This window comes from Siniperca chuatsi, linkage group LG3, assembly GCF_020085105.1.
Source record: "Siniperca chuatsi isolate FFG_IHB_CAS linkage group LG3, ASM2008510v1, whole genome shotgun sequence".
Lineage (NCBI taxonomy): Eukaryota > Metazoa > Chordata > Actinopteri > Centrarchiformes > Sinipercidae > Siniperca > Siniperca chuatsi.
Genome location: NC_058044.1, coordinates 8,958,355 through 8,981,134, shown reverse-complemented (window position 1 = coordinate 8,981,134; position 22,780 = coordinate 8,958,355). Strand labels below are relative to the sequence as shown.

The 22,780-nt window shown below is 38.8% G+C and overlaps 1 protein-coding gene across 1 annotated transcript in view; it reads left to right on the top strand.

The window, feature by feature from the left end:
• fhdc1 (FH2 domain containing 1) overlaps positions 1-22,780 on the top strand; it is a 35,372-nt gene that overhangs the window by 6,243 nt on the left and 6,349 nt on the right. The window contains exons 2-11 of the mRNA XM_044191635.1: positions 9,422-10,235; positions 12,091-12,152; positions 16,344-16,446; positions 16,600-16,685; positions 17,338-17,438; positions 18,787-18,857; positions 19,664-19,771; positions 21,015-21,085; positions 22,030-22,147; positions 22,307-22,471. Coding sequence (XP_044047570.1) covers positions 9,759-10,235; positions 12,091-12,152; positions 16,344-16,446; positions 16,600-16,685; positions 17,338-17,438; positions 18,787-18,857; positions 19,664-19,771; positions 21,015-21,085; positions 22,030-22,147; positions 22,307-22,471 — 1,362 coding nt within the window. The 5' untranslated portion in view covers positions 9,422-9,758. The remainder of the gene's footprint in view (positions 1-9,421; positions 10,236-12,090; positions 12,153-16,343; positions 16,447-16,599; positions 16,686-17,337; positions 17,439-18,786; positions 18,858-19,663; positions 19,772-21,014; positions 21,086-22,029; positions 22,148-22,306; positions 22,472-22,780) is intronic.

The following is a 22,780-nucleotide window of genomic DNA, read 5'->3' as shown; positions in this document are numbered from 1 at the left end:
GATATCAACTTGATTTGTCTAACACGGATGGCTGAAGCCTAATATTAACTTCAGATAAACATTTGAAAACATTTTTGCATGGACACATTAGATGGGGATCTTTTAATAGCCAGTATGAACAGGAGGAATCATTACAGCAAGCAAAATCTGTTTCAATGTTCATATGAGCACCTGACTATTGTTAGACAGACATAAAAAATTGTCCTATTGAACCTATCCTTTAAGAATATAATGATGGTGCTTCTCCATTAAACTCCGCTGTAGCACCATAATTCTACCTCCAACACTGGGTGTTAAATGCATATTCTCATGCCAGTTTTAGCATACACCATACATATTATTGGTAATATACTTGAAATTAATAGCGCCATCATTTCTAGGAAAAGAAGCTCAGTCAGTAGATGATACAGTAGCATGCAAGTCCTTTTCGTGACTCATTAAACAGGACCCAAAGTGTAGCAGCAGAACACAATGCCATAATTATTTGAGTATCAGTAATCAGAACTTTAAGTGCCCCAGATAACCTAAGTGTTTTGTACAACATAACCCAGAAACCCACATTGCTGTCGTAAGAACTCGTGGCTAAATCCCAGGTTCAGTCACACTGGTGGCACAAGCTAACCACAGACACTTTCCTGTAGATTTGTTCTTTATATATATAGAGAGAGAGAGTTTCTATCAACTCAATTTGAAAATATTGTTATCTATTTATCGTTAATAATAAAAAAACTACTAGTAACTTATTTTAATATTTTCATGAAGTGATAATGCAACATATGAATCCTCCAGTATTCTTCACTCAATTACAGAAATTAGGGTTGGGAGGTTAATAATTGAGCTGCTTTAAAAACTTTATGTATTAAAAAGACATTACTGTCACCTCCAGCTGACAGCTTTCCTCTCACACTGAATGGGACTTTGATGCAGTGAGAGATGGAAGGGAGATTGTGGCCTATTTATAGTAACGCCTGTGAATTGTGGGCCAATTTTGCATCAAGGCAGAGGAACATCAGGGACAGTTTTTAGGTGGATTTAATTGGCATTCTGAAGGTCGAGCAGGACTTAAATTGTTTTTTAATCAATTTAAGAGGACAGTGCACTGCAGACTTTAAAAAGATGCTTTTGCAGTTATTTTTCCTGCTTCCTAAGATCAGCAGAGTTGCATAACAAGGTGTCGAGTCAGTAAAATGAGAATAAAAACCGACCGGTGACAAGCAAGACTAAGAGCATCCTCAGCTGACTTTAAGCAGATAAACATGTGATGGAAAGATCCATGTTCGTCAATATTGCTGTTTTAGTTTCACATGGCAAGAGGTGGCATGAATTGTACCTTGGCCTCATTAGGAATTTATTCCTCATTCTAGACAAAGAACACCATGTAATAATCCCTTTTTAAAACCGATTTTGCAGATTTGAGAGTGAAGGAACTGTTGAGTTTTGTTCGAGCCACGTTAATCCTTCATGCAAAGCCTACTGTATCACACATGGCTGTTTTGTTTTGAAGGTTGTTGGCCTGTACGTGCAGCAAATTGCTCAGCCTAAATTCTAGATGTAACCTAATTCATTCTGCAACATTATTTTGAAGTTACATGTCACATGCAGTGCTGTTTTAATCAGAGTTTCCTCTTTGGTCCTAAATAATGGCTTCTGGCTTTTATCATAGATTAAATTAGGGATTGTTAAGAAAAAACGCCTGTGAGGAGCAGTGCCATAAACAATCTTTTGAACAAAAGTTAAGACAGATTGGAGTGAGTAGAGAAAATAGACTCCTATGATGAGGATTATCTGATTCGACAACTTGTGGACAGAGTACTGACATGTTCATTGATGTTTTCGCTCATCTGGAGTCCAAATCTTGATCGCTTCATGTCAAGGGTGTAGGGCTGAAAGCTTGAGTGTTTAAAACTCATATGCGGACCTTAAATTAATTACTTCAATTATTGCCTGACCAAAAAGAGATAAGATTAGAAGTTATATTTCTTTTGCTCTTCGAGAACATGTTGCTTCTGCATTATAAATATTTCTAAGCCATAAATTTACACAGGTGACCTGGCTCTGGGTCAGCACCATTGAGTGGCTATCCGCTCAGGACATCAGCAGTTGGGTTGGAAGAGGGGTTACTTTATTCATGGGAACATGAATAATTCACTTTGTCAGGTTCTGCCCGGGTACACTCAGAAAATACAGACATAATGGTGCCAAGTACTCAATCTTTGAAAAAATTTGATAAATCCAGGATTTCCTGAATAATAGGCTACTTGTCCACAATGTTTCCCAATTAGACTACTTTTTCTGCTGTGTTTTGTTAGGGTATTGTGGTGCATTACACAACCAGTGGCATGAGGTGATAAATGGCCTGCAGTTCATCAGATATTTGATATTTAGTTTGTAACTTAAGCACATTTTGTCTGGATAACACAAACTGTGAGAAGAGCAATTTATATAAAGGTGTTCAAACATTTTGTTAAATTTTTACATACAGTGACTTAAATACACTTTTATTTGACTAAGGTACATTTTGTTTGAGGATGAGGCTGGAGGCTTAATGTGATTTATGTAACAGACCTGATTTATATGGCTTGAATACATTAGTGATCCTGCTGCAGTCTGTCACCTTCTGCTATCTGAATGATGAACTGCAGTCCCTCTGCTGTTGCAGAGAACCGCTGTACTGTAAACGTTTGTCTCTGTTTGCTACACGCATCTAAAAGGTGTCATTTCATATCCTCTGTGTGTGAAAAGAGAATTTTTGGCAATGCGGTCCTTTTGTCTTCAGTATCTGGGCAGTAGTAGCCAGGGGTGTGTGTGTGTGTGTGTGTTGTTGCTGAGAATATGCTCAACTCTCAGTCTTTTGTGTGTCCTCTCCATTGTAAACAAGACATGGAAATCAGAGCGATAAGCCAGCGCTGTGAAAAGAGTTCCCAAGTGGACATGAAGTCCTTTTCATCCAGGGAGTCTCAGAAAACATCCTGAGCTGCTGCACAATACAGAAACACACAATCCAAGTGGTAACACAGTGTGTGCATATTTGTTTATAATTCTTGTACAGTTAATAGGTGCAGTCATACTTTAATCAATTCAGTTTATCTGTGTAAACCCCTTAAATAGCATCCATGCAGAGATCCCCCCCCCCAGGAGCCATAAACAGGGCCTTGACATTCATGGTGGTGGAGGAGTGAAGCAGTATGGTCTGCAGTGACAGGAGAGAGACAAAAAAGTAGTTTAAATACCTCTCAGCTAGGATTATAATTGGTTGACAGGAAAGCCCAAAAACATAACAATTGTTTCCTGCTTGAACTTGTGCTAAAAGCTTCATTAGTCAGTTGATCAACAGAGAATTAATCAACAACAGCAACAACACAAAGTAGGCCTGCAGCTGAGGCTGGTGGATGGTCCTGAGTTTTGCAGGTATTTGGTCATAAACCAAAGTATAGGAGAAAATGAAATGTTGACCTGATGATGGTGATAGATGAAAGGTCGGGGGATCAAAGTTATTACAATTTATCCTCTGGGGACCACAAATATCTGTGGAAAATTTCATGGCAATCCATGCAATAGCTGTGAAGCTATTTCACTCTGAACCACGAATGTGGACCATATGGTGGCGCTAGAGGAAAAGTCACACCAAAGTTATTTGGATTCATCCTCTGGGAACATCAATGTCTATCCAATAGTTGTTGAGATATTTCAATCTGGACCAAAGTGGCGGGTCAACCGACCGACTGATAGACTGACATTGCCATCCCTAGAGTGTCACCACTAGCATGGTTAAAAAACATTCACTGGTTCCAGCTTCTCAAACGTGAGGTTTTGTCAAGTATAGTCAAGTCTTTTTTTCTACCTCAGAGAGCTTTACCATCTGTACAACATACAATATCCTCTATCCATAGGCTCTTGATTTGGATAAGAAACAATTTGACAGTTTGTCTGTCTCTTCCAGGACAGACAAACAGGAAATAGATGTTATACATACAGTCCTGTACCTTGTTTTATATCATTGTAAATTGAATATCTTTGGAGTTTGGACTGTTGGTCGGACAAAGCAATCTGAATGTCACATTGGGCCCAGGGAACTTGTGATGGGCATTCTTCATTATTTCTTGGCATTTTGTTGACTTAATGAAATTAAATAAGACAAGAAAAATGATCAATAGGTTAATTGATAATGAAAATCATCGTTAGTTGCAGCCCTATATTGTAAAAACTTGTGTTACAGTCACGATGAGTGCCACTAAAATCCTGTCACTGGCTGCTCCCTCACCACCGTTTAGACAAGCAGAGATCAAGCTGGTCAGGGGGATCAAAAACAAACAGGTCTGACAGCGACATCCCACTGAGTCCTACGCAAAACTTCTCTCTGCTAACGAGCGTTCCTATGGTAATGATGGTGCAGCAGGACTGACCAAATTCCTTGTGAACGCACCTCTTTGCCCCTATGGTGTGAGTGAAAGACCTTGGCTCTGCAGGGTGTTCACTGACCCTCAGGAAATTAAACTGGAAGTTAGCAACAGGGGATTATTATAGCAGACGGTGGCGCCTTGACCTTCAGCATTACACATTTGTGAGTGAGAGCGGATTTTATTTGTTTTGGACCCGGTGGTTCCCTGGAGGCTTGTTGACAGTTACCTCCGGTTTTAATCCTTTTCAGTTTTGCAGATGGGTTTTTTATAGAACAAAAAAAAGAAAACAATCCTCCCTGTGCATCACTTTTGGTCTGTTATGAAACTTTTATTATGAAAAAAATTGGGTGACAAATGAAAGTAAAAACCAAAATAAAGTGTCTAGGTGCCACCAAAACAGCTTCAGTGCTCCTTGGCATACATTCTCCAAGTCTCTAGACCTCTACTGGAGGGATAAACTCAATTCTTCCAAAAGATATTCCCTCATTTGGTGCTTGTGGACACGTCTGTCCAGAATCTCACATTGGAGTTCGATCCACATGATTTTCATACTCCTCAAATCCCCTCGTGCCCTGTATGGAAGCATCTGCATTAGTCATGTTTCTTGACTCATTTATTCAAGTTCTTCCTTTTAATTTGTCGCCTGTCTGTATTTTAAACTTCTTCTTTCAGTCTGCAAAGAACCCCTCCATTTTCCCTGCACTAAACACTTACCAAAAAAAAAGTGATCAGTGCTAATAATGACTCTACTTTGGTGGTTAGACATATTGAGCTGCAACGATTAGTCGATTAATGGATTCATCTGCAAGAATTTGTTTTTCTTACTCTACTATGATAGTAAACGTCATCATTTGTTGAGACTTTTTTAGACCAAATGATTAATTGATTACTCAAGAAAATAATCAGTAGATAAGTCAATAATGCAAATAGTTGTTAGTTGCAGTCCTAACTGACACATAGACCCAAGACCCACTGCAAGAGAAAGGGGCCCTACCCGGACTCAGTTAGTCTCAGCACAATTTTGACCAGGCCCGTCTTGGGTCCTGGGTGGGGTCTCACTTTCTAGGACCCATGTGAACCGTCAGACCCTCTACCTCAGATTTGTCTTGCAACCCCTTGGGAGAGGTCCTAACCCCACTGCTGTAGAAGTAGTGTATTCATGTTAACTTTGACCTCTGTTGCTGTAGGCTGTGTTACCTATCAAAGACTAATGACAGTGGGTGGGGTATTCCTTGTCACTAATGAAGACTGATAGGAGCAGGAATGCCTCAGGGTCAACAACAGGTGGACCTTTTTAGATGAAGCCCCATAATCTGTCTGTGTTTATTCATGGCAGCAGGTGGATATGTGGAATCTGTAAACTGTCTAACACAACCTCAGGGCTTCGCTGTATAGTGTTACTGACAGGTGTGTTTCCTCTGTAAATCATGTTAGGCAATGGATGTTGCTTACAGCCTTGTTGGTTGGTTGTTGTCACCTCATGCAGTTTGAAATATAATTCAATGAATGTGAAATGTCACAAACCAATCACTGTCACAGAGCTAAAAGTAAATACGCCTATTTGCTTTCTTTGCCGAGAGTTAGATGGGAATATTGACACCACTCTCATATCTGTCCATCAAATATGAAGCTAGAGCCAGCAGACGGTTAGCTTAGCTTACCATGAAGCCTGTAAGGGGGAGCTAGGTTTGCTGTGTCCGAAGGTAAAAAAGAAAAAAATAAAGCCTACCAGCACCTCTAAAACTCACTGATTAACATGTTATATCTCCTTTTGTTTAATCAGTACAAACACCAAAGTGTAATCATTATTTGTTGTTTTATGGGGGTTATGTCCCTGATTATTTCTTGACCAGGCAGCGTGACTTTGCAGAGTCTCAAGATTTTGTTTGTACGGATTAAACAAACAACATATAACGTGTTAATTTGTGAATTTAAGAGGTGCTGGTAGGCTTTTTATTTTTATTTTTTAACCTTTAGACAGATTCAGGCTAGCTGTTTCACCCTGTTTCCAGTATATGCTAAACTAAGCAGTAAGTAATAAAGCATCTGAGCTGACAGTGAACAGAATAAAGAGACATATAAGCAACAAGTGAAGCGGCAGACAGTTTAACGCTGTTTGTTGAGCATCTGTTTTTTAGCACCACAGAAGAAAATGACTCTGTGTGAGGTCAGATGTTCTCACAGTCTTATGAATTAAACATGACTGACGGTGTGGTCCAGCTCTGAGCTGAGCGTACAGGTTGATGTTGGCAACATGAGGCCATTTGTGATGTCTGCTTTATTAATTAGTAATAATCTCTGAGGATCAGGTGGACAAGGCTGCTAACTAATGGGAGATTACCACTAAGATGTTACTAAGTTGTATAAGAGGCAGAGAGTTGGTTCTAGAAATCACCAGAAAGTGGCCACTTATACAGCGTTTGATACCAAGTATTTATTATTTTTATCTGAACAAATCCCAAAGATAGAAAATGCCCTGGCTGATCTTGAAGCAGATTGTTTGCCAAATTATTTCCGTTAAGGTGCTGGAAGCTACATACTATCGCCCCATCACTACCATGCTTCTGATTTATCTCCTGTTTTCTCCTGTCAGAAGCACCATTCATTTCTTTGTTTGGCCAAGAAGAGTATTGGATCACTGTAGCCATGTCAACTGTGGCACTGAGTGATGTGTTGTCCTGAAACAGAAGCAGTTTCCCTCCAGCTGAGAGCAGAGCAACCGTTGATTTGACAAAGAGCGAGAGGGGAGGGGTGGGCAGCTCAAGTAGTTCCTTTCCGTCTGGTCTGTGAGTTTAAAGACCTTTTGGGTTTTCCTGTACTCATTAACCACCATCAATAACCACTTACATGTTAAATAAATTATCTTCTGGTGTTTTAGAGGTTTAATCTTCTAAAAGTGTTCAAGAGTTAGACTAGTAAAACCACTAGATATTCCAAGTAGCTCGAGCTCTACACATCTGTGTTTCTCATCAGGTATGCAATAGAGCTACACTGATAAATCGACAGGGCCGATATATCAGGTTTTTTATGTTATGTTAAAAATAGCTGATATAGCAGTAACAATTTTTTAAACTCTCAAATATTGAATGAAAATTCATCTGCAACTATTTTGATAATCAAATAATCGTTTTCAAGTAAAAATGACAAAACTTATAAACTATGGTTCCAGATGTGCACAGGTTTACAGGTTACATTAAAGTAAGTTGAATATTTACTTTATTATAGACCAAATTATTAATAAATGAATCGAGAAAATAATTGTCAGATTAATCAATATTTAAAATAGTCGTTTGTTGCAGCCCTAAAATATTGATATCAGTAATGGCCTCAGAAGTCCATTACTGTCAGGCTCTAGTAAGGAAGCAAATTCCCACTGTGTTGCCCAGTAACCAGTACCTTTACATTGATAGCAGTGGGTGCTCTTTTACCAGTCAAGGAGCTTTATATGTTGAACTACTGCATGTATAATTTAACCAGAAAGCAAAACTGGACTTGTTACGGTGTATTTGCAGTTTTTTCTTTTATGTAGAATTTCATATAATTGTAGTTAGCTTTGTGGTGCCAATTTTAGACTCATTTCAGTTTTTATATCATTAATTATTAGAACTGTAACTTTTACTTTCAGTATCGATTAATCTGGCCAGTATTTTCTTGATTAATCGATTGGTCTATAAAACTTCAGAAAAAAGTGAAAAATGCCCAACAAAATTTCCTAAAGCCTAAGATGATATCATCAGATTGCTTATTTTGTCCTACCAATCTTCCAAAATCCAAAGATATTCAATTTACTATCACATGAGACTAAGAAAAGCAGCAGATGAGAAGCTGGAACTGGGGAATGTTTGGCATTTGGCAAAATTATTTTTTTGTCGATTTGACTAATTGATCGGCTATTCGTTGTAGCTGTATATGATCTAGTGTTATTACTGGTTATAGTTTATCACTGAATGAGGCTTCTGTTGGCTCAGGCTTATCGACTCTTCTCCACTTGTCCCCCCTCACAGTGAGCTGTCAGCTTAGTTTTGCAGGTGTTACAATGCGAATAAAGAGCCTTCCTTTTTAAAAGTAGGCATAAGGCAGTTTACAGATTCAGATTTGATATCCCGCAAAATAACAGACGAGCATGTGCAGTTGTGGATATGTCTGTTTGCAGGCCTGGTAACATGACATAAATGTCTCCTTCAGTTGCTTCTGTTGGATTTACTGTTGCATTCTTTTCCAGGGTGACCTTGCAAAGCAATCTGACAAAATTTGCCTGTTCTCAACTTTTTTCTGGTGCACTGTGTTGTTTTGTTAATGATGTTGCTACGCGATAGGATCTTCCCTATGTTGATCTGAATACATGAGAGACCGCCGGTTGTTCTCCATAAAGCTACAGTCAGTACTGGATGCTGATTGGCCACCAGTATCTGTTCCACTGATTTAAATCAAGAAATCTGTCTAATTGGATTTTAGTAATTGTTGCCTTTCACTTGACTAGAGTTCATCTTATACTGTCTGTGCAAGGAATTAAATTAATGGGATTAATTAAATTAACATTGAAGAGCCGTAAATAATTGAAGAGATCGTTGTTTATATTGAAGTTCAATATTTATTTGACAAATTCGCTTTCACATTGAGGCCAAATGAGTGCACATGTGATGCAAGAGCAGTAGAGAACCACTGCACTACATAACACATGGCATTTTTGTTTTAACTTGCAATCACTTGTTATCTTTCTTAATGGCCTGCTACATGATAACTTCTTAAGAATGAAAATTATACCAAACTGTGTCAGAGAAGCTAAGCTGTGGGTGTAATGTCTCTGACCATTATACACCCCACAGCCTGACTTCAAAGCCCTTCAAAAATAGAAAAAATAGGGTTTGCCATTTCCCCCATTGTGAGCCCCTTTGACTGGGTACCCCTTCTCTTTTGATCTGTCGCACCCCTTAATTTCCCCTAATTTCAGATTGTCCATGACAACATGCATGACTACCTCTGTATAATCCTGTCCTATGTTGTTTTTGTTGCTCTTGTAGCTCCATGGCCATCGCCGCCCCCTGCCTTCTCCCCCTGGGAGGTAACCTTCAAAGGCTCTGCGATGGATGACCAGCTGAGTGATGGAGATGGACAGAATCAAAGGACATGCTCCCTTCATTGTGACTAGATGAAGGGACACCTACCTTCTTCCAGCAGTGAGGGGACGTACACTGCAGCATTTTGATGTTCTTCAGAGTGAACTGGTGCACCAAAAAGAAAACAAATTAGTTCTTTGGAAATCATTTTGAAAAAGAGGAAAATACTGATCAGATATATTCAGTTTGTGTACCATACTCTCTCAGCATAGAGCTCATATGCTGACGTCTTATCCCTGCGATGCTTGTTATGAGTTGTCCATCCACAACCAATGAGCCAGAGAGCTGCAGCAGCGAGGGAAGCAGCTGCACCACTTCCTCCATCACCACCTCTGACCCATCGCCTATGTCTGGACACACTCACGCCACCCTACCTTCTGTCAGTGATGCCCCTGACACCTCTAAGCATGAAGCTCCCCCACCTCCGCCCCTGCCGCCCCCTCCACCCCCAGCGACCACCAACCACAACGCCAGAAAGAAGCGCCGCGTCCGCAGTTTCTTCTGGAAGCCGATACCAGAGGAGAAGGTACGCGGGAAGCCCAACATCTGGACACTGGCGGTGCGGCAGCAGCAGTACCAGATCGATGTTCGCTCTGTGGAGGAGCTGTTCGGGCAGCAGGAGGAGGCAGTGACAGGCATACGTGGGACGACGGCAGCCACTGGAACCTCAACTCGTGTCTCCCGGTCCCGCTCCTTCAAGGAGAGCAGCAAGGATGAGGTGAGTGGTTGTCATGAATCTGTTGTAACACTGACACCGGCAACACTAGAAAATTGATCTTGACAGGTAACAGAGAAGACAGGTGATGGTGGAGTTTAGAGTGCTGACACAGTGATTATATATCAATCCTCTTAAAATTAAAGTGGCCCTTTGTCTGGGAAGTCATTACATTCAACATAAAGGATTTAGCTAATCTCACTGAGATCAAGATCTCTTGCAAGAAAGATCTGAGTACAGCAAAAGGAAATAGGTACATATAGAAGACAAACAACAAACATAGCCAGTCACACAAACGCACATACAAAACAGCATCAGAAACAATCACACACATCTCTAAAAACATCAAAAATTAAAAGTTTAAATTTGTAATAATTTGTAATTAATTCCATTTATATGGTGCAAAGTAGTGGAAGGCAGCCATCCCAAGTTCAGTATTTACTTGTGCGGTATCAAGATTTAGCCAGTTCTGAGAGATGAGATATACTGAGGCAGCTTTAGTTGGAGACATTTATAAACAAATATTATAGTGTATAGTTCTCTTGTTGCTTGTGAGGACCAGATTACTTTTTCATAAAGTACACACTGTAATGAATCACAGGGCACAATAGTAAACTGCATCAAGAGTAGAATGAGCAGCGTGTAAGTACAGTCAAACAGACATTAGACTTTAGACCAATAAGGTTATAAGATTCAAAAGTGCCCTTATTTGTGTTGTATGCTGATGTTTTCACAGCTTTTTAATTGCTGAACCTGAGGAAAGTGCACAGATTATTTATTTAGGGTATATATTTTTCCTTTTTATAAAAAAAATGAAATTAAGTCTTCATGATATGTGTTAGACCAAAAACTCTGTAAACTGAAAAGAAACCAGAAATCTTGCACCCTGTCGCAGTCAAGATTCAAGCCATAATCTAATATGATGAAGGTCTACCAACTGAAAATATTAGATTATGGTAAATTTATTCTGTTCTCTGATGCTGTCATTACAAAGCTCAGATTCAGAAAAGACACAAGCTTGATTAGTGGAAATATGGAGTCCTGATGCCTACAAACTCTTGCATCCACGGCCATTCTTTTTGCAAGACGTGCTGGTTACCTCATATCCTGAACATACCACTGATGGGATTAGAAAGTCTCAGGTTCATAACTATACAATGCTGCAGTACATAATTCTACCCTGCTCCCACTGTATTAAGATATCCCTGCAGGGACAAGTTAGGTCACGGTGCTCAGTTACAGCTTTTCTTTTAGTGTAAAAAATGATTTGTGTTTATAAACAGAACAAAAGCATGCTTGCGTCATTATGGACTCCTGGAAAGTAACATGTGAACTGTAAAGCAATACCTGCTCTCAATCAGTCTATTATTTATTAATTGTTTAGTCTATGAAATGTGACAAATGCTCATCACAAGTTCTCAGAGCACTTCAGCACTGTATTACATACAGTATATCTATTGGTATGTTGAAATACATTTCATTTAAATGGTTTCTCGTCTTCCTCCACCTCACCTGTACTCATTGTCTTTAATTCAAACCACAGAAGTGTCTAATTGCTCATTTAAAAGCTGTAATTAGGTATTGAGAGGGAGCCTTTTTAAAAATGCACGTACTGTACAGTCACCTGTTAAAGGAAGGCAGTACAAGCCACTGTTAATGAAGGAGGCGTGAATTACATGTGTAGCCTGGTGGAATTTCCGTGTCCCATAGGGTGATAATGGGTGGTGATGTAGGTAACACAAGCAACAACAACCAGGAGTGGTTAGAAGAAGAGAGGGGTGTGTGTGTTTCATTGTGTGTTTAACCAAAACTACAGCAAAATCATGTGTCACTTATGGTGTCTTTCATTTGTTTTCAGATCAGCATCCTTGACTCCAAGAGGGGGATGAATGTGGGCATTTTCTTGAAGCAGTTCAAGAAGTAAGTCTTCCGCTTGCTTCGCTACCTGAGGGAAGAGCTGCTTCCATAAAGCTCAGTGGAGTTTACACAGATGGGTGACAAACTAAAGGAAAAAACAACGTAAAACGTCTTAGTAAGCCTTCAGAACAGCTTTGATTCTCCAAGCCTCTGGAGTCTAATAAGACTTGTTATTTCCTTATTTGGTGTTTTGATGATGGTGGTAGAGATTGCTTTCTAAAGACTGCTTTGCATAGCTTTGTGTCATTTCCAGCACTTCAGCTGATGACCATAGCACACTGTGGACATGTCATACAGACAGTAGTCGAGGTACAGTTGCTTGGTTGTGCTGATCCAAGGAGCAAATGTGATTAAAATGTGAGCTTTTGCTTTTATGGAGAGTTGACACATGTGAGTGATGGGAAATAGCACAGCAGCACACTCACTACAAAGTATGGACACGGGTGTCGGATCATAAAGTCTGACTGAAAGAACCAAAAAAATTCAGCACACACTGTCGATCACTTGTTCTCACTTTATTTATGAGTGAATCTTACCTGATGAAGGTCTGAGCACCGAAATGTCGTTAATAAAGTGAGTACATGTTATCAGTTTGTCGCTCCTGGTGTGTGGCCTTGCATAGAAAACACTGGGTTCTGGTGTTTTGATGTGTATCATAATGCTGCCAGCGTGTGTTGTGGCCCAAATTATCCCATAGCTGTTTATTGAGATGAGATCTGGTAACTGTGGTTCACATCAGTTTCTCCACTCATTTATTCAGGTTTTTCCTTTAATTTGTCACATGTCTGCATATACAGTTAACTAGTGATATTTCTGTGGGAAACTCAGTGTTGTGTAACAGTTTTAGAGATGTTATGGTCTTAAATTCCAGATTATGAGGCCACAACAGTGACGAATATGGAGGAGTACAGAGTGTCTAGAAGGCAGGAGGGTGATGAACTTACAGTTTGGCAGGCACTTTCAAACTTTTAGTTTGTGGCCATAAGCTGTCCGCACAATTACTGAGGAGAGGGAGATATTTGGCTATTATAAGGAGGGCAGTGAGCTATCTAACCTTTTTGTTTCTTCATCACACAGTTTTCTCTATGAACACTTGGGAAAACACTAATTGATCCCAAGGTAATTTGAGACTCAGGAGAAAGGTAATATGACTGATCATACGAGGGATTTTTGTTATCCTACTTCATGTACCACATTTGATTATAGTGCAAGCCAGAGATATAAGACCCAGCACTGATAGTATCTTGAAAACATTCTCAGTTTCAGTTTGTGTTTTAGTGCCCGACTGAGGCAAAATCCATTTAAAACCTTTATAACTGAGGGAGATTAGGGTCAGAATCTGTCACTTATTCTAATAGGCTTTCTTAGCTCCCTATTGTTTATAATTAATTGGTTCAGGAAATCTCGAGGTGTGTTCAACCAGCATTGTGTTACATAAGTCGTCTGGAGCAGAGTAGAAAAAGTGTGTTAGGTGTCTGTTTGCATGACGGTGTATTTGCATGGCTCCCCACTGTATTTTAATGACATTTGACTGTCAGCCATATCGTGCTCAGTCAGGACTGAGCGTGAGCAGTGACTTCACCACAGACAGTCTTATTATTGTGTGTGCCTTTTCATTTGACTTCAACTCTAATATGTGAGTCAGTTTTCACAATAGAATTAGCAGAACTCATCATGCAGCATTCAATAAATTTAGGCTTAAATATGGCATGGTACTCTTTTATAGTAACAGTAAACCAAAAGTAAAAACAATATACAGAAATAGATTTGCAAAGTGGGAGATGCCGCTGATTACGGAAGTTTCTTTTACCACTGTAAATTCCCATTTAGGTTATTTCAACATCCTCAATGTTCCTCAACATAGAAACACGGGAGTCTCCTGGATAATTTAATGATTCTATAGGTTTATGTTGTGGCCATCAATTTAATTATTTCAACCTTGTTTTTGAGAAATCAGCATTTTTTGTCCATTTGGTATGTTGAATGGCTCCAAATACTACAATACCCATGAGCCTTAGCTACTGTTGCTGTGGAGATGATGCCAGAACACCACTCCATATTTGATAAATACATGTCATATGGACCCAGAATCCATAAAAAGTAATTAAGTAAGAAAGAAAGTTTATTTTGAGTGTAATATCACACTGTCCTATACAGATAGAGAAGATAATAACAATGTAAAATATATAAAAACAACAACAAAAAATGACCTAAACTGCAGAATGGTTTTATCAGGTTTCTATAAAGTGAAATCTTTAGCTTCAGTTAGTTGTTAGCAGTGCACACAACACCATTTTACACTTTGTGACTGGATGTTTCTCACTAAAATTATGCTTGAAAATTGTTGTTGACTTCTCTCGGTACGTTTTTATGAACCTTTTGAGTTTTTAGGAAAAAAACAGATATTTTCTGACAGTTGTTCATCTTCTGTATTAATGATTCAACCGAGAATTTCACGCCTATCTAAGTGTCGTGGTTGATTTTCTTTTCCTTGTTCAGCCATCAATAACTTTAAATAAATAACCACTATCCGGTTCGTAGGAACACGGAGATACAGAAGGACGAAACTCTCTACTTCATTTAGTACAAAGTAGTTTATTCTTTAAATTGCAGAAAGTACACTACATATCTGGAATACGAAGGGTCTGGATTCAGAATGCAGGACAACGACATCTCTCCCGGGATCGATTTTTAAACCTTTCATACTAAGCCTCTCCTGATGGGATGTGATGTTTCTGGTTGGTCAATGGTCAAAACATGGAAGTCACTGAAAGTCTCTGATTGGTTATGAATTAAAGGTGGGATCGTATGCCATTACACTTTTACCAACTAGGAGGCGCTATTACACAAGGAAACTTTCTGATGGGTAAGATTTTAGAGTCACGGGACGTGCCGTTGCTAAGCAGCACACCTGTCTGCCTGAACTTTATGGTAGACAGGAGGATCCGGCCACATAGATACGATTGCTGGCAAAAGGACTTTCACTGTCTCTCCCCAGTGATAACGGAGCTAATCAGTGAATTTTCCAGGCTCTAAACAACAAAACGACCTTGGTTTCCATGAATGTTCGTGTGTTGCTTTCTGATAATAAATTCAATGCTTTCTTTGATTAAAATGAAACACATCTAGGAAATGCAAATACTAAGGTTGCTTTGATAAAAAATAAACACATCTAGGTTATAAATTGATTATGCACTAAACAGTTTCCTTCAGCACAAGCCTTGGAAGTGCTCTAACTGTAAGTCACCTATGGTTGTCATTGCAGAAAATGAATGGAAGTAAAAGTCCCATTCATATCGAAACAGTCTTTTTTTTGCTTGAACACTAATATCTTATCCTCTGTCCTCTCTTACATGGGTTTACAAATCATTTATGTCAGTTTTCAAAACATAATTTCAAAGTGCAGAATTAATCATGCAGCAATCCATAAATTTGGGCTCAAAATAAACACACAGCATGAAACAGTTATATAGTAACAAATGCGTTTTCATGCTATACCAGTTTGCAACTGTATGGTGTCCAGAAATACTGTTTTACTATTACAACAACTATGATTTCTGCAGTGATACTGATAGAATACCGTACAATATAATTAGATCCAATGCAACAATCAAACTGTGGCCTCAAGAGTTGAATAAACATGTATCTGATATAGTCAGTGAATAGTAAGCGTCATAAAGGTGATATTTATTATGGAGGTACTGTATCATATTGTAAGGTGTCAGCTTATTGGATATTGTCCATGAATGTTTTCTAATAGTCTTCTTTCTTAGCAGTGATTTAATTGGGAATTATGTTGCAGCACTACAGACTTTTGGTATGTCATAGATGAATGCCACTAGAAGTAGTGAGACTTGATTGAGAATACATGTTGAACTGGGACTGTCAGGTGTAGTAAGGAGAAACGAAATGCTCATATGTATAGTAGAGGGGGAAGTAGATGGTTTCACAGTTGAACAGTTGAATATTTCCAGGCAGTTTGCACATGGTATAAACTGGAGGCGATGTTTTTCATTTTACTTATATTGTCCATAACATTGTCTTTGGCAGTATTTTTGTTTTGTTTTGACTGTTAATGAAGCCAAGTTACTGTTGGATTTAGTGCCTTTGTAAACACAGGGGAGCAAACATTAAAAGAGAACACCTGTGCTATTCATCATCAAACTTAAATGAAAAAAACTGTTTGTCTTCCAGGTCCAACCGCTCCATTGTTGAAGACATACGACAAGGAGAAGGAAAGATTTATGGAGCAGAGCTGCTCAAAGACCTGCTGAAGCTCCTGCCTGACCCAGAGGAGGTCTGTGTTTATGAATGTCTGTGTGGCTTTTAGCAAATTATGAATAGTACAAAGGTTTTGAATTAAAGACCAATACTGATGATAAAAGACAGTGAATGTAGATAGAAATCAATAGAGCCTGCTGAGCTTCCTCTTTCTCTATTTTTCCAACAGATCAAGAAACTTCAGGCGTTTAAAGGAGACCCAGACAAGCTGACGCTGGTTGATTCCTTTATGTACCTCTTGATCCAGGTGCCTTGGTGAGTAGCTTTCAATGGTGTGTAATGTTAGTGTAGTCAAAGAGAAATGTGAAGTCACTTGTTTGACAGTCAGTAAGAGAAGAAAGGGTTTGCACCGTCCACAGTTTATTATTTTGTGGGGATAGATTTGAATTTTGTCTTTCTAACAAACTTGTACTGCTCTCGTCATTCACACTTGTTCAAATAAAAGTGTGTGTTTTTAATTTTCTGGGACAGTGCACATTAATTAGATTGGGAAGAGACTGTCTATCTCTTACTCAAAGTGTTATTTTCTTTTCTGCAACAACACTGGTTGATAACACATTACAGTAGTATAAGTGTAATGGATGCAATCACTACTGGGGGTATGATGGAGAAGTAATACAATGATTTGTATAAAAATACTACTCTCAGAGAGTATTAAATGAAGTAACATTACTTTTTAAATGAGTCAGGCTAGCCACTCAGGCTATGATAAAGATATGTCAAGTATTCCTCCTGTTTCCCCATCCATCATCCTGAACATTTAACAGTGAAAATAATGTTTGGGCTTCTCTGCAGAACCTTAACCAGTCCTTTTTAAAAGAAGTCTGTCAACTCCTTTCTTCATCTCATCACAAACTACAGAATGAGATTCACCAGATTTAACCGCTCTCTGTTTCGTCTCCGACAGGTTCGAGGTTCGGATCGAGACCATGGTCCTCCACGAAGAGTTCTTCCCTTCCTGTGCTGTAATGAGCCACGAGATCGACGTCGTCCGCATTGCCACTAAAGGTAATAACACACGGGCTCTGCTACCTTTTCACACACACACACACACACACACACACATGCTCAGACAGGTGACCCAGATATTTGAGCTGTCTTCGGTGCTGAACAAAAAGTAGGAATGTGACACCTGAGACGCAGCAATGTGGGGACTGAATGGAAAGACAAGGCTGTGTCATCTTTGTACTGTTTTAAGTATTGTAATGTTAATTTTTTTTATATGTAAATGATACATTATTGAATGAAATTTACTTTGCAATTAGTTTGCAAAAATTGCCACCGTTTTTATTTAATTTCAGTAGACAGTTGCTGTGTATCGCCTCTTGCCGAGCTGCTTTAGAATAACAGAATGTTTTGCAGTTTTTAATGATACCCTGTAAAATTTATATTAAACATAACCTAACAAGACAACAGCCATGCTAGCGTCTCTGTGAGGCTACAGGGACAGTGGTGCTTTGAGCTAAATGCTAACATGGTCGCAGTGAAAATGCTAACATGCAGATGTTTAGCAGATCTAATTTTTACTATGTCCACCATTTTAGTTTAGCATGTTAGCATGCTAACATAATTAGCAATAATAAACGTACAGCTGATGGAATGCCATTCATTTTGCACGTATTTGGCAAACCAAAGTATTGGACCTATTAACCCCGATGATGGTGCTAGATGAAAAGTTAGGGATTCATAAAAGTTTAATTCATCCTGAGGTGGACATAAATGTCGGTACCAAATTTCATGGCAATTCATTCAATAGTTGTATTTCAGTCTGACCGACGAACATTTCCATCCCTAGAGCCGTGCTGCTAACATGGCTAAAAATGCCATGTACTGCTGAATCTTTGTACTCTCACACAGAGCACATATACCTGTATCCTCATCCCCAAACATATTCTGGGTGTTTATGAACTGACCAAGAAACTGTAAAAATATTAAACAGTGATTTTTTTATTTTATTTTTTATTTGCAACCATCACTTGAGCCTGTGTCATTTTAGCTGAGTCACACTGTGCTTTTTTGGATTTTTCTTAAATCCTCTTTTACAGTAGCATGACCTTTTCACTGCATTGCAGAGCTATCAGTTAAACACTGCAGGGGACAAATTAAGTAGAACTAATGACACCATTTAATGAAAACTTTCAACAGTATTTAACATTTACCCTGTTAGTACTAAAAGGACAGATGGTCAAAATGCAAAAATAAATTTCACTTCCTATGAATTTGGAGTCGGCTGTCTTTAGCACTGCTGATAGTTGTTCTGTGTGGTGGTGGTAAATGAAAGTCAAGTAGTGTGTAATGGGCTGCTGTGATCTGCTCTGGATTCTCTAATTGAGTTTATATTGATCTGATCCTATAGAGCTGATGAGCTGCGAGGAACTTCATGCCATTCTGCATCTGGTGCTGCAGGCCGGAAACATCATGAACGCTGTAAGTCCAATAGTTACTGTATGTTCACTTAATACATTAACAACACTCTATCTGTCTGATTTAAAAGATTAGGCTGGCATTATTTTATATATGTCTTTTAAAATCCCATGAAAAGTCAACTAACGATGTGACAGGTTGTCCTGGAATACTTTCTGACTTCCCTACTCTCTGTCGCACTCCGCCCCAAGCCTATTCATTCCTACTGAGGACATAAATCGTAAAAACGCATCATAAATATATTGTTTAATTTAAAAAAAAAAAAATCGTTTTTATAAAGGCTAGGTAATATCCTTAACCAACTTGGAGTAAATAGTGCATTTGGTAGAGACATTTAGCTTAGCTTAGCATAAAGACTGGAAACAGGGGAAAACAACTACCCTGACTCCGCCCGAAGGTAAAAAATCAGCCTAGGCCGAATTTTCGAACTTTAGACAGAGCCAGGCTAGCTGTTTCCCCCTGCCTCCAGTCTTCAGGCTAAACTCAGCTAATCGGCTGCTTGTTCTACCTTCATACTTAGTGTGGTATCAGTCTTCTTATCTAACTCCCAACAAGAAAGGAAATAAGCGCCTTTCTTAAAATGCTGACCTACTCCTTTAATTATTTTTGGACACCACTGGAGGTGTATGGCACAGAGGAATAAGCTATATCAGGCTTTGGCTACATAGACTTGTTAGTAGATCAATTCATTGTTGGTTTTGGTCTTTTCATGGGATTTGTAAGAAAAATATAGAACATCACCAGCCTTATCCTTGAACATCTTGATATGTTTCTGTGACATCTTTCGCTTGTCCCTCTGTGGTTCTCAGGGCGGCTACGCAGGCAACGCTGTGGGGTTCAAGCTGTCATCCCTCCTCTCATTGGCTGACACCAAGGCCAACAAGCCAGGGATGAACCTGCTGCACTTTGTCGCCATGGTTAGTGAAGGCTTCAGTTCTACAATATAATGCACACAATGCCAATAAGACCTGTACTGTCTTATGTAATCCAATACAACATAGCAAAGTGGGGCTTCAAAAGTTAACATGGCATTAAATCAACAATTCTCTGACACAATGTCTAGGCCTGTCACAATAATTACGTTATCGACTTATCGTACGATATGTAATTATCGCCTGTCATGATATTGACTTATCGTATATGGACACAACATCGATAATTTTTGCTGACCTCGATATTGCCCATTGTGTTTACATGTGTGTTTTTATTTTGTTTTTTTTTAATGTCAGAATAAACAGGGTTTTCCCTACCATTAATATATTGCCTGTTAAGGAATGAATGACTCTATAGCCTACCTCTGTGCCAAATGTTTGTTTGATTTTATTTATGCTTTTATTTAGGATGTTTTAGTATTTTTTTTTCACATTCCAATTCCATTGTCTGGATATTCTTAGGAATTTGAAGTTAATTAAAATGGTGTACTTGCATTATTATGATATAAAATGACAATAGTATCATTTATCGCAATTATTTCTGGGACAATATATCGTCCAACAAGAGTAGTTATCGTGACAGGCCTAACAATGTCAGCATAAAATTGAATGCTTCACACAGCTACTGTTTGTTGCAGGGTTACTTATTGGGTTTCATTAAGTCAAACCTCTACTGTATATACTTTTATATAACAATACTAATAATAACAATATATGGTTCTCTTGTGTTTTTGAAGCCATTAATGTATATATTTGGCACTGTTTTCACCTGTGAAGAAGTTAATGTACTGAATGTGTACTATATCTATGAGATGAAGTGATGTACTGTACTATGGAAAATGTCATCCTATTAATATTTCATGCTAGAAAGTCTGTGGTCTATACTGATTTCTACAATTAAATCACACAAAACCTCAAATGTGTAAAATAAAATAAAGTGGGACACATATTTCAGTCCAACATGCAAAAAGTCATTTGTCAGCTGCAAAGAGTTAGTTTTATATAAACCTTTCACAGCAGTGGTGCTTGACTAAACAGCGTCCAAATACTAAGACGACAGGAGGGCAGGTGGACAGCAGATGGTGACAGGAAACAGAAAAGAGCCAAGAGAGGCTGGCCAAGCTCTTACATAACCAAACAAAGAGTAGTCCTTCACACTGCAATGATGCCACTTTTTCACATACAGTAACATTTGGATATAAATTATGTGATGTGTCTCTCTACGCAGGAGGCAAAGAAAAAAGACGAGAAGCTGCTCAAGTTTCCAGAGAAACTTCACGATGTCCAGAGTGCAGCCAGGTAAACTGTTTCTCCCATTTTTAGACATTTTACCTATAAAAAAAAAAGTTTAAAAAAAAAAGACAATACACCGTCCTTTAACATCACATGGCGTAATTTGTTAATGCTCTTGTATCTTGACTGTGAAGTTGAGAATGATGGTATCAAGCAGGCTGAAAGGAATCTTATTGTATGTCTATGAAGCAAATTGGGGACTTTTTTTCCACCAAAGGTTGTTCAGTTTCACCAAACCTAATTTGGTTTCCAGAGCTTTACCACTGAAAATAGGTGGTTTGTAGCATTGTTCAAAAACTGTGATTCTGTACCAGCTTCATGCTTTAATAACCCTATAATAACACCGGTAACTCCAACATTCACTTTAAGTTTAGACTAATTTTGTTTTCCATAATACCCTCTCTTTAATGTTTTACGTGCTGTGGCCAAACTAGTCATAAATACATTTTAAGTATGTAGTTATTTTCTGTTTTATTTCTGTGTCCTGCAAATGACCAAAAGTGTGAACAGCCATTAGATCAAAACTAAAAAAAAATTATTTATTGCTCAATTGACAACCACATCCAGCCTCATTACGCAAGCTGACATCTAACTTAAGTGCAGTACTTAAGAGTGCAGAGTCATTTTCAGAACGCAGTGTGATGCTGTTGGCTGTCAGGCTGTGTCAGCTTCGCAAGGTCATCTCTGTGTGGAGTCAGTACAGCTCCTGCACCAGAGAGCCAAGAGTACTCCTCCCTCCCTCAGGATATGTGAACACATTTCTCACAGCGGTCCTATCTTCACTTTTAACGGATGACAGTCGGACAGACTGTAAAATATTGTCATGCTAAGCGGTGTTATGAGGACAGTTTGCAATCAGTAAATAGGATTATTATGTATGTAATCACCAAAATGGTCTCTTAAGCACATTTTCTTGATCTGAATCTTTCTGCTGTAATTCTTTCGTGTAGAATCTCAGTGGAAAACATCGAGTTGGAGTTTTCCTCCTTATGTGTTCGCATTAAATCCCTGGAGGAGAAGGTTCAAGGAGACCAGGAGCTACTGCAGCAGCTGGAGCCCTTTCTGCAGGTGAAGCAGCAGTAGTTACAATATATTATACACACAGACGCACATACAGAAAGTTGGATCAGGCCACTGTACATTTCTGACACAAGTACTATAGATAATGACATCCATAAAAGTGTATAACATTTTATGAATAAAAAATGTGTGTGCCTGATGTCTCAGAGTTCAGCACAGACGCTTCAGGACCTGAAGAGACGCAGGCTGGATCTGCGTAAAGAAGGGAATGCTCTCATTGATTTCTTTTGTGAAGACAAGGATACCTTTAAGCTGGACGAGTGCTTCCGCATCTTTCAAGACTTCTGCATGAAGTTCAAGAAAGCTGTCAAGGTCAGTTTTAGTGAAAGGATAATTCTGGTTTGTTACAACTTTTATTTTTGGGCCCCATTCACTAAGTTGGTTGCTGAGATCTGGGAACACATCGTTGAAAACAACTGGGCAGGAAACACAAGGAGACAATTACACAACTTTATTTGGGAGGGGTGTATTTTCGTAAAGTTATTATCCAAACTGTTCAACTTCAACTTTCAACTTCAGCTTTAACTTTATTTTCTCCACAGGGAAAATAGTCTCACAGCCAGGTAAAAGACAACACAGAATGACTTCCTGATCCAACGTTGACCTAACGTATGCCCATAG